Source organism: Sinohyriopsis cumingii, chromosome 11, assembly GCF_028554795.1.
Source record: "Sinohyriopsis cumingii isolate HCF-2022 chromosome 11, ASM2855479v2, whole genome shotgun sequence".
NCBI classification, from domain to species: Eukaryota; Metazoa; Mollusca; class Bivalvia; order Unionida; family Unionidae; genus Sinohyriopsis; species Sinohyriopsis cumingii.
Genome location: NC_142971.1, coordinates 29,073,923 through 29,086,536, shown reverse-complemented (window position 1 = coordinate 29,086,536; position 12,614 = coordinate 29,073,923). Strand labels below are relative to the sequence as shown.

The 12,614-nt window shown below is 36.4% G+C and overlaps 1 protein-coding gene across 1 annotated transcript in view; it reads left to right on the top strand.

Moving 5' to 3' along the window:
• LOC149787829 (RNA polymerase-associated protein CTR9 homolog) overlaps positions 1 to 11,866 on the top strand; it is a 197,953-nt gene extending 186,087 nt beyond the window's left edge. The window contains exon 23 of the mRNA XM_089974051.1: positions 3,103 to 11,866. Within this exon, the coding sequence (XP_089830177.1) occupies positions 3,103 to 3,568 (466 nt within the window). The 3' untranslated portion in view covers positions 3,569 to 11,866. The remainder of the gene's footprint in view (positions 1 to 3,102) is intronic.
• Positions 11,867 to 12,614: the final 748 nt, after the last annotated feature.

The window sequence follows — 12,614 nt, the reverse complement described above, 5'->3', positions numbered from 1 at the left end:
TATATATATATATGTATGTGTGTGTGTGTGTGTGTGTCTTGACAAATTGTTGATAAGTGTGGCCGCCAGGAAGCTCTATGGGACACATACCCCGCCTTTTTATCTTGCACATCTTTGTGAAGGACAGATGCTGTCCTCTTTGCTGCCGTTGGCCAGAGTAGACTTGGGTTCTGGCAGATAGTAGTAGGACTAGGAAGATGGTTTCTTTTTCATACTTCTACTGTTAATGGTAGGCCCCTCCCAAGGGAGGTAATAAACAGATGGCGATTGAGTCATGCCCTTCTAATTAGGAGGAGCAACACTGTTCCCATTCTGTGAGGGCTTAGAGCAAGTTGCATCCTTCCAAATGGATTGATCAGCAACCTCTCATTGCCACTAGGACAGAGACTGAGTTGCATCCCCCCTTATGGGGAGAAACACCTTATCTTATCCACAAGAGGGAGTAGTGACATCCTCTACTGACCCATAGTTTGGTTAGGGCTGGTAGTGAGTCACGCCCTCCCATTTGAGGGAGCTGGTCCCTTCCAGTCTGCAGGGCCCATTGATGATGTCAGGATTGAGCTCTCCATGGAAGGGAGAGCTCAAATCCCAAGTCCATTAGGTCTGGGGAAGGGTGTTCTTACAGATTTGACTCACATAACAAGTCCTTGCCCAGTCACCGGTCACTGGGAAAAAGGAAAAATTTACAGTATGGAGATAGAGTTGGGACAAGCCCCCCTCCCACTTCAGTTTACCATTCCATCCCATTGGGGATTAGGACTGGGTTTACAAATACCAGGTTAAGGAAGGGTATTGGATTGGCATCCTCCTTTCCTTTGAGCCCTCTTAATCGCTATGGGATATGGTGTTTTCCACTGCAGGGGAACAGTGGTCCTTTTCCTTACATAAATCCTTGGGCTTTAGAACCTTGGCCATGAGTCAGAAGTGTTGTGGCTGCCAACAGTGGACCTTCATCATCTGATGAGGTTGGGCACAGTAAGAGAAAGAAAATAGACATTCTTCTGCAATACACCCTAGTGGTTGGAGAGCCACGCTAATTCTCCTGCAGAGACCACTGTGAATACTAGTCCCTTAACTACATGAAAGGAATTACCACCTCAAGTTTCTTCTCTACCAGTGTCTCCCCCATGACCAAGAGTCATTGGGTTCCATAATACCCCTCCCAAGACAGGAAACAAGACAAGGATGTCCTGTCTGTCCTTATTGATGCAAACAAATTTTACACAGTGCAGGTTGATGTGACTTCCCCTCCCACTGGGTTTCTTGCCCCTTCTCAACCATCAGTTAAGGAAGGAGAGGAGGAGGAGGTGATCTGGTCATTTGATAAAGTGGTTAATGGTATTTACTGCCTCTAACCCAGTGATTTGTGTCCCAAATCTTTGGGTCCTGGTGACTCCAAAATTCTTTCCTGCTTGGAGAAACTTTCTTGGACAAATTTGCAATCAAGACTTTGCCAGGTGACATTGGGGATGGTCTGTTCCACAATCTACATTGTAGCCCTTCTCACAAACAGAGGGTTAGTTCATGTCTGTCTGGAGAGATTAGACAAGATCATGTCCTTGTTGGAGACTCAGAGAATATAGACCACATTGAGATCTCATCTTTTTTCTCTCATTGCTGGGGACCTTGAATACTGCAGCAGTCTTGGTTCCCTTAGGCAGGCTGCATCTCTGTTTTCTCCATTTTCTCCTCTTAACTGCATGGAAACCATGCAGGGACATTCTCAATACTCTGAGTTGGGACTTAACACCTTCATCTAAATTGGTTGACAAATTGGGAATGGTTTCTAACTGGAGCCCCCATGCTTCCCCCAGAACTCCACTCCTATCTGTTTGCAGATGCATCAGATTCAGGGTAGAACCAGAGTGAATGCTTCTTCAGGGCTTATGGTACTTGGAAGAATTTACTCTCCACATAAATGATTTGAAAATGTGGCAGTATTTTTAGGCCTTCAGGGGTGTGTCCAACAAATAAGAGGTCACTGTGTGCTGGTCTCCTCTGACAGTGCATCAGTGTTTGTGTACCTCGGGTGCACACATGCACTCTCTCACTACGTGGAGGTTTGGAATCTCCTTCACTGGGCAACTTCATAATGAATTCGCCTTCATGTTTTCCACACTCCGGACAGGAAAAACTTTTTGGCAGAAAATATGTGAAGGAAAGGTTAGATCGTCCTTTCAGAAAGGTTTCTGCACAAATCCATAGTGGATTCCCTATTCCAACATTGGGAAACTCCCCTGGTGGATTTGTTTGCCACCTAGATGAACAACAACCTCCCTTTTTATGTTTCCCCAGTCTCCAACTATGGCTCCTATCATCATCACTCATAAAATGGCCGAGACAGATTCATTCTTGCAGTAGTTGTATGCTCTTCTATGAGGGTGAGTATTCCTTGTGTTTTATTTCATTTACCAGTTGAGGATTCATTATCCTCCCACCCAACAAATTCTGCAGGTAGGCTATTACTGATACTAAAATGTAGGTTTATGGTGGGGTAGAACTAATTTTAATGATGTAATACATACCTGTTGATATTGCCAGATTCCATCCTCCTACCCCGCTCTAATGTCCTACTACATAAGATAAGCCCTTGAAAGAATGATGAAATTGAGGCAAATGTCAGAGCATGTGTTCTATATGGTCCATTATCCTAGAACTTTCTAGTCTTCACTATTGTGAGGATCAAATTTCATTACTCTGTTGGGATATTTTCCCGTGAAAAGTACAGCTAAGCAGCAACAACAGGTAGGTATTGCATCATTAAAATTAGTTTTACCCTTATCCCCCAAAAAGTTACTTTTCTCCCAGATAATTATTAGGGATATAAAGTGTTGGAAACATTCCAAAGCATAAAAAATTCATAGAGAATTTCGTCATAATTTACCTTAAAATTAATTTTATTCAAAGTTGTGAAAATATAGTGACCAAAAGTGTAGGTCATAGATTGTTCATTATTATACTTCAAATATGTGATATTAGCAAGACCTATGATTTTGTGAAAACTTCTTTCATATCAGGTAACCTTTAGCTGTTTCTAATTGCTACAAAGTAAAGACCTTTTATTTTGAGAATTCTTGATATTTTGATATGGTCTTGTTACAGTGGCAGTGGTAGTGATGATGAACAAGGAAAGGTAGGAAAACGGCGCAGAATTATGTCATCAGGGAGTGAGAGTGAAGAAGCAGGTGGGACAGCAGAATCTGGCTCAGACAGAGGGTCAAGATCACGCTCTCGTTCAGGAAGCAGATCTGGGTCTGAGAGAGCTTCTAGAAGTAGATCAGGGTCACCCAGAGGCTCTGGTAGTGAATCTGATGGCAGGAGGTCTCGTTCTGCATCTAGATCTAGATCTCGTTCAAGATCTGGATCTCATTCGCCATCCCGCTCCAGGTCTCAATCACGGTCTCCCTCACATTCAAGATCAAGGTCAGGGTCACCATCAAAGTCAGTGTCAGCCAGTCCTGCTGGATCAGGAGGGAGAGCAAGAGGTTCTGGAAATGAATCAGAGGGTCAAGGATCAGCAGCTCCATCAGACAGTGAAAAAGGCTCTGGAGGTGAAGAGAATGATTAGAAAGATTCATTAGCAGTAAAGCATTGGAATGGAAACTACCACAGTTCTCATAAAATGTTTATGTGAACTCATACAGTTTGTGTTTGATAGTTTAATCTCTAAAGCATGAATGGAATTACAAGACACTACCATTTTTGTGTTTCAGTTTGTACAAATTATTTAAATTGTTGGTAAAGTTGTCATGGTAAATATATTTTTATATCTGTGATGTTGTACCATCAATTGTCATGTTTCATGATAAAATGTGGAATTTAAATATATAGCTTTGTTTCCAGCATGGAAGGAATGTAAACAATAACAAAAAGATACAATGTACATGCATGATGTATCGAAACTCAATATGATGAGTTTTGAATTTTATTTGAACTATTTGGCTTGGCATTTTAGCACAGTGCCCATTCTCATTTACCAATTATAGTTAGTATTACTATTAATATTAAAAGACTTTATGGTCTTATTAAAGTAGTAAGAAAGTATAGTTTACAGTCAATTTTATGTCATGGGATTTCAGTTCAAATTTATGTAAAAAATTAGACCTGATAATTATCTCCATTTTGTTCCATTTCCAGTAATACTTGAAACATTTGTGGAAAGAAATCTCCACTGTAATTCCTCCAATAATGTTTCATATGTTAATAACAAATCTTTAATTACATTAAAAGAAAAGAAAATTTAGAACAGTATTATAATGATTTTGTAAAGCAGCATTTTACATTAGTAGGAATATCCCTGGAGTTATTTTGTTCCATCTAATCTAGTATCACTTAAACTCATCAGTATTCACAAACTTTGATTATGTATTGCAAGTGAATAGCAAAACATAGGTATCGCTTGTCATCAGTGTTAAAGTCCTGTGTTCAAATATTTGAAAATCATTTTTTTGTGTGCATCAGATGCCACTCTGCTGAAAATTTGTTACAATGCTATGTCTCAAGCTTGTACCCTAATATACTTAGATTCCAAGTGTTCTACCTGATTTGTCATAGCACTGCACAGACATGGCATCCTTGTGTATTTAATAGTTTACTGCTGTTGTAACAAAGTCTGCCCTTACATGGGGATGATTTCCTTACATTAATTTTATATATAATTGTAGTCTTGAGGAAGTATTGCTAGATTTGTCAACCTTTAACATTTTACAACAGATTATAACTTTAAATATTCATTTGCAGACAGTGAAAAAAAAATGAAAACCTTCAAACAATGAAAACTTGAAATCGGGCTTTAAGCTTTTGTACAATAATGTAGATAATACTGATATTCAGTTTTTGTTGCATTTATTAAATGTGCACAAAATTAATGCCAATTTTATGTAACTAAATGTTGTATAGGATTTAATTATGTACATCATACATTGAGGAGAGACTTTCATGCAGGGGGGGAGAAGAGAAGATTCACACAATCTAATCTTGATATGATCAATAGACAGTTCTTCCAATTTGGTCAATTATTTCTTTTCATTTAATGGGTAAAATAGAAAATTTAAAAAAACAAGTGACTATGACTGATTTCTCCTTCTTAGTGGAGTTTTCTCATCTTCTCTGATTATTATTTACCTCTTTTTACAATTTTTCTTATCAGGGCACCAGTTTTTTACCCACCCACCATCAAATTTCACCAAAAAAACTTAGACCCCCCCAAATATGATGTCACAGCCTTGATCCCCCCACCTCAAAATAAAAAGTTTCAAAAATAAAATTGGTTTGAAATCACTTTGTATAGAAACACAACAATACAACACTGTGTTTTGAATTATTTAATACTTAAAAATAAAAATGGGGTTTAATCATCTTAAACCTCCACTAACAGAAAAATTATGGATAGGAAAAAGACTTAAAATCCAAGGAATAAAGTTGTAGATGCCTCCTGAATTTAGTTCTCAGTGTTTTTTTCCTTCCATGAGATACTGTACTGTGATGTGACATAGTTTACATTTTCTCTGGTAGATAGCACAAATTTTTGTGATGTCACATTTAAAAAAAAAAACGCTACCTCTCAATAACGACACCTCATCACACACAGAACCCCTCCCCCATTGGTGTGTGACATCATATATGGACAGCCCCTCAATTTACAAATATTCAGTCTTAAAAGACTTAAAACGCATAAATAAATTGGAGAATATGTCCTCTCAGAATAAACGTTAGCTTTATTCTGTCAGTTTGATAATTTTTCATTTATTTTTGTGAGGCAAAATTAATTAAATTTTCTGGCTCAGGTTAAATATTGATCTCACATTAGTGAAAAAGTGAGACATAACAGTAATTTTTTGTATAGCACACTATTAGTGCTATCAGTGTCACACTGTTAGTGCTATCAGTGTCAATATTTTTTTGTGAAGTTGCTGAACTGTGTGAAATCTGTTCATACTTGGGATGAGTCATTTTGAAGCAGCAGAAAAAAATCACTCTTGTAGTAGGTTCATAGGGTTCACAGCAGTGCTTTGATTTGATATGCAGGCAGACTGGATCAGGTGGGGTTATTTACTGCACAGATTCCTAGATACTGCTGAGGCCCTCTTTTAGCTCAAATAAACTTATTGTATGGTCTGTTGCCTGTCATCCGTCTATTGTCTATCAGCATGTGCTTGTTATTACTCTGGAGACCATGTATCTGATCCATTTCTGATCAGACTTAGTATTTTTGGGAATTATCATGATCTCAGAAGAGGTCAGTAAATGAGTGAGACCCATGCAGATTAATGAGCTGATCTTGCATCAGATTGGCTAAGCTTGTTACCATTCTGGAAGCTATAGTTCTGATCAAACTTGGAATGTGGGCTTATATAATTTAATCTTGTACAGGTTCAATAATGAGTATGATCCATGCATCTAAATGAAATGATTGATTGAACTTGCTACCACTCCAGAGACCATCTTTCTTATCCAGTATTGGTCAGACTTGGTAAACAGACTTGTGAGCAAGATTCCAATATATTAATTAGGTGATCTTGCATTGGATTGGCTGAGCATATCAAGACTAAAGTGGCTTTGTTTCTGATTAGATTTGTTAACAACATGGTAAATATATTTAAATTATCAATATAGCCACAGAGTTTTATTATGAGTGAGATCTGCACATTAATGAGGTGATCTTTATCTGGTTGGATGAACTTTGCCAGTTGGCCCAGGTGGCTGAGTGGCCTAAGGCACTCAACTTTACAGATCACTCACATATCTTACTTCTGTACATGTGAGGTCTCAGCTTGACTGGTGTGGATATGTTAGAAAGCTTGCCAGTAGCTTCCTGTGCATTGGTGGTTCTTCTCTAGATTTTCTTCTACTGACCATATATAGCCTATCATATACTAAAAAATGGCTTTACACCCCACAAAAACATACCAAAACAGAGTTTTGCCACTCAAGAGATGATGCTTATGCCTTGCTTTTAATAAAACTGTGTTAATAGTCTAATATCATCAGGATGTTGATTAGTTTGAATATAAGTAAGACCCATACACATTTATGAGGTGATATTGCATCTTATTGTCTGAGGATTTTTTTTACTCCAGAGATTTTATTTTTTATAGGAACTTGGTAAATTGGTTTATATTGTCAAGATCTCTGTTGTATAGGATTGTGATTTGAGATACATATACAAGAAAGGTCAGATTTTGAGAAAATCTTCAGTAGGCAATATTTTTTTGTTTTAAATTTAAAATGATTTCCTTTATTTACTGTCACTGATTTACCAAATATTATAAATAAAATCATTGAGGAGTTGCTGTGTCTAAACTTACTGCCTACCTTTATTACCTTTAAAATTAAAATTATTTTCTGTATTTACTGTCACTGATTTACCAAATATTATAAATAAAGTCATTGAAGAGTTGCTGTGTCTAAACATACTGCCTACCTTTATTACCTTCATTGATTAATGCTCAGTTTTGATGTTTTGTGCCACATGATTCCATAATGAGCTGACCATCTATTTTTCACCAGGTGTATTAATTGAATGGTCATTTTAAAAAAAAAACAAGTTTTTTTTTGCATCACATAATTATAACTTATCAAAATAAAAGAAAAATAAAGGAGAAACAGGGCTGTTGTTTCTCTTTTAAATTTATAAAAAGTGAAAGTCAAGAAAATATGCACCAGCCAGAGCTATGCCACTACTTCTCATTCCAGAATTTCTTCCAGGTACAATCTATAAAAGTATCACAAATTTCTGAATGAGGATTTATAGATTTAAATTGAGGCAGTCCTTGCTGAAATAATGAGAGGAGAAGGAGATTGATAATTAAGTCATCCCTTTTCTTGAAATACAGAAATTGAAAACATTTCATCATTTTAACCCTTGTTTTATTGATAAATGAAGAAGGAATGAGAACTGTAAATATCAAGTAAAACATGGCATATGATGTCAGGAGATTAGGGGTGATAATCAAATGATATGAGGCATTTACCCTATGACAGAAGTGCCGTTTATTTACAAAGAATAACTGTCTATGGATTGGATTGTAAAATAATAGATATTTGATGAATTTTATAATAAAATATTTAGAAAATACATCTCTCTACAAAAAGAAAAAGCCCAGATCGCTCTGCTGCATTAAACTGCACAGTATTTTTGTATTTTTTTCACAGCAATAAATTATTGTGAATATTTAAGTTTTCTTTTTTCTCTCTTTCAACAAATATATTGCCTGCTGGTGTAGCATTTCAATTCAGTTCTTAATCTATTGCAAATTTCCTATAATCTCTATGTAGCAAGTCATTGTTCACATATGTCAGTGCATTTCAGGGACAGGTAATAACTTCAGCAACTTTTGTGAGTCTCACTTTTTAAACACAATAATTCATAAACTATGCAATAGAATTATATTAAAACGAAAAAGATGGAGAGTTGGGGAATGTAAGATTGATTTATAGTTTTAACAAACTGCCATATTTTCTTTAAATAATATGATGTTGTATTGTGCTTATTTCTTGTAAGATTTGAATGAAACTTGCTAAATAATATTGCATCATGAAAATATTGTATTAGTTTCATTATGACCAAAATCTTGTGTTTTATGCGGTAATCTTGTATCTGATTTGCCAAGTTTGTTATATCTCTAGAGGCTGAATTTCAGTCAGACTTTGCTCCAGCTTGGTAAATAAGCCAATAACATCATTGGCTTGCATTCTATATTAGGTGAGTTCTGTGCTTATTAATGAGATGATCTTGCATGTGATTGGCTGAGTTTGTTACCTCTCAGGATCATGAGTTCTGAGAAAATTCAGTGAATAAGTTTATATCATCAAGAACATTGATGAGTTAGCTAGTGCTGATGCACATTACTTATCTCTGTCTTTGGAAATAATTTGTATAAAACTAAAATAAAATGGGTAAAAAACAGGGTATGAGGTTTTTCAAGACATGTTTCGAAGAGTTATATTCTTGCAATACTTCTGAAGACTGCATAGTGAAAATGGTCATCTGTTAAGACATGTAAACAAAATTAGAATCATCTTAGTTTACTCAAGAAATTTTTATTAACATTAGTAAACATTTGTGACCAAAGATGCAGTCAAAACATTCTTTTTATGAAACATATTATGTAAACTATTAAGACAAATAAAGGCTTTTTTGGTTAATCCAGCTTAATTTGATCAAACTACAATAGAACCGTATTCATCCAGAAACATGAGTATCACTTTTCCAATGACATCATCATTAATGTTAGCATAGGCATCAATGTTCAGTATTTGTATATTTCACCAAACCAGCATATAAAGATATATAGTAATCTATATATTGGTCTGTCTTTACATATATACATCTGTTGCCTTCTTTTATAGACCAATCAGGTGGCCTAAATGGTTAGAGCATCTTCCTCAGATGCTGGAGGTCGCAGTTTAAACACCATCCAAGTAATACCAAAGACTTATAAAAATTGGTACTAGTAACTGCCTTGCTTGGCACTCAGAATTAATAGGTTAGTGTTAGGACTGGTTGGCCTGGTGTCAGGATAATGTAACTGGGTCAGACATGATGCTTGGCATGATGCCACAGTGCTAGACATCACTATAAACTGCCACACTGCAGACATCATAGCGATATGACTGGAAAATTCTTAAAGCTGTGTTAAAAATCCAAATCACACACACACCTTTTCTATACAATAACTTTACTTTTCAACCTCTGTCTTTACCAAACGTTGTAGATGGCTTACACTTGGGGTAAGGAAGTTACCTTTAGATTTGGGAATCAAAAGGTCAAAGGTCACTGTGACCAAAAGAAGGAAAATTATTTCCACTCAGTAATATTAGTTCTGCATCACTGACCTGGACAAAAAATTGAGGATGGGTTGCACCTGGTTAGGAAGAAGCCTGCTAATTTGGAGAGCAAAGGTCACTGACCAAAAGAAGAATTTTTTTTCTCCATGTAATAATGTTAGTTCTGCATCACAGACCTGGATTAAAATGTGTGAATTTCTTCCATATTGGGCAAGGAAGATTTGGGGTTCCAAGGTCAAGGTCACTGTGGATAAGAAATTTTAAAAAGTTTTTTCCCCCCGACAAAATGGAAGTTCTTGATGATATGTTCACCAGTGTTTGTGGATGGATTACTCTTAGAGACCTATTGATTTTGCAGGTCAAAAGGATTAAATGTCAAGCATGCTGTCAGAAGAACTTTTTTTTTTACATAATAACATTAGTTCTAGACTGCAGACTTGACCTAAGTTTGTGGATGGTTTGCACTTAAGAAAGAGACCTGCTAATGGTGTGGTCAAAAGGGCAAAAGTCATTGCTACTCAAAGAAGCATGAATTTTGCATAACATTTGATCGAGATTATGTTTCATTACTAAGCTTTGTAGATGGCATGCACTTAGGGTACATAACCTATGGATACAAGTCAAGGGCATGGTTAGTCAAACAAGAAAATAATAGTTTCTGCCCAGTAAGTTTAAATAAGATCATTTGAGACCCATTTGTCAACAATCTCCAGAGTCACTCATGCCTCTCTAGATTTCTACATATTCACTGCATTTTGTAAAAAAATTTTTTTGCATTTCTTACATAATCTGGCTGGTTGTAGAGGCGCCACTGATGACTTTATGACAGTCTCCCTCTCTGGCACTGTTGCATGTACAGTCCTGAAACAATGGACTCACAGTCAAAAAGAGGTCACAGTGACCTACATTTCATTCTCTAGTGACTGTTTGGTATTTGAAAATGTCTTGGTAGAGCAGGTACAGCATAACAGTGTGTGAATTCTGGTTTAAATGTCATTTTATCTGTCACTTTGGTAGTGAACAGACCTTTTGAATAGGTACCTGATTGGTTACTTGCATGCCTAAATATTTGTATAGATTGGCTTGTATGCTGACTGGTTGGTGTGAAAATTCTGTCCATTGTTCATCCATCCTCAAACAATAAATATCAATAACACCAACATTAAATTCATACAGTCGGTACAAAACCTAGTGTTACTCACGAATGTACTCTCACATTGCACCAGCATGTTATGACATATGCAAGGCTGCATATCTTGAGATGAGACACATCAGCTCCATTTGCAAATATCTTTCAGTTAATGCCACTAAGACACTTATGTTCATTAGTACTTTCAAGGCTGGACTATTGTAACTCAATTCTGTCTGGTTCATCTCAATATCTACTCCAGAAACTTCAAAACACAGCTGCTCGGATCATCCTTAGAGTACCATGATCAGAGCACACCTCCCCCTGCTCTGTACCCTACACTGGCTATCCATTCGATCCAGAATCAAACACAAAATTTGTTCTCTGTGCTACATTTCACTGACGGACTCCAGTCCAACATACCTATCCGACCTCATCCATGTGTACATACCAGCAAGATACTTATGCTCCTCTTCTGACGATCATATACTCATTATTCCCACTATGAAAACGAAGTCATATAGACAACGTTCTTTTGCATATCAGGGACCAGCAACGTGGAGCAAATTTCCCATTGAACTTGGACACAAAGACAGTGATCTATTTCAAGAGTGCACTTAAAACTCACCGATTTCGACTGCAAGAACAAACTTAAAGACCTAATGATGTTTTCTACCTTAAATATTTTCAGCATGTTTTATGTTTTCTAATTTCACGGTGTTTTAAAACAAATCTTATTATTATATATGTTTTTTATGTTTTAGGTGTTGTCTGATGTTGTAAATCGCTTAGAGATTCTAAAGATTATGCGCTATACAAAGTCCTCATTATTATTATTAGTATTGTCTATTGTTTGTACGTTAGCACATGTTTGTTATTGCTTCTCTGCCTGAACAACTTTGAGAATGTCCATGAAAGTTTATACACACATTAAACACATTCATGTTATGGTCTAGTTGGTCTTAAATAATCTTATGTTGCTCGGACATCTGTCTTGAAAATCTTATCACTACTCCAAACAAAATTGATGGTCATATGAAGTTTCGCTGGCCCTACATGAAAATGGTGTCAAAATCTGACATCCATTATGGCCACCATGTCAAAGTTATGTTATTAACACTTCTCCTAAATGGATAGTAATATTGAAATGGTATTTTCACCAGAGGACTTCTTATGTTATCAGGTTGGTTCCAAATGAAAACGATTTCAATCTATCATCCAATTTGACTGCCACAGTGGCCATCTTGAAAATCTTGCCGCTATTTCTCCTTAAAGGATAGTCATATGAACATTGGGTTTTTCAGTTAAAGAGTTCTGTTGATAAATGGTTGACCATAACAAAATGGTTACACTGGATTTTTTTTAAAACAAAAGAAATATATATACCACAGAAGCAGATGGTGATATCAGATTTCATTGCGCAGGTTTATGCAAGCTTGCTAACAAGTTCCTCAGGTCCAACACACGGAACTTAATCAAGCCCAGCTTCATATAGTACTGGCATAAAAATAAAGGGCAACTTCTTAGTGGAAATGCTCCATTCATCATCATCACAAAGGTGAATCACTCAGACTTACACATTTACTTTATCGATTTTAATATACATTGCTGAATACCGCCTTTGCTTTATGTTGTGGTAGCCATTATTAACTGCAAAAACGAATTGTGTTCCCCCAACAAGTTTAGACCGATTTTA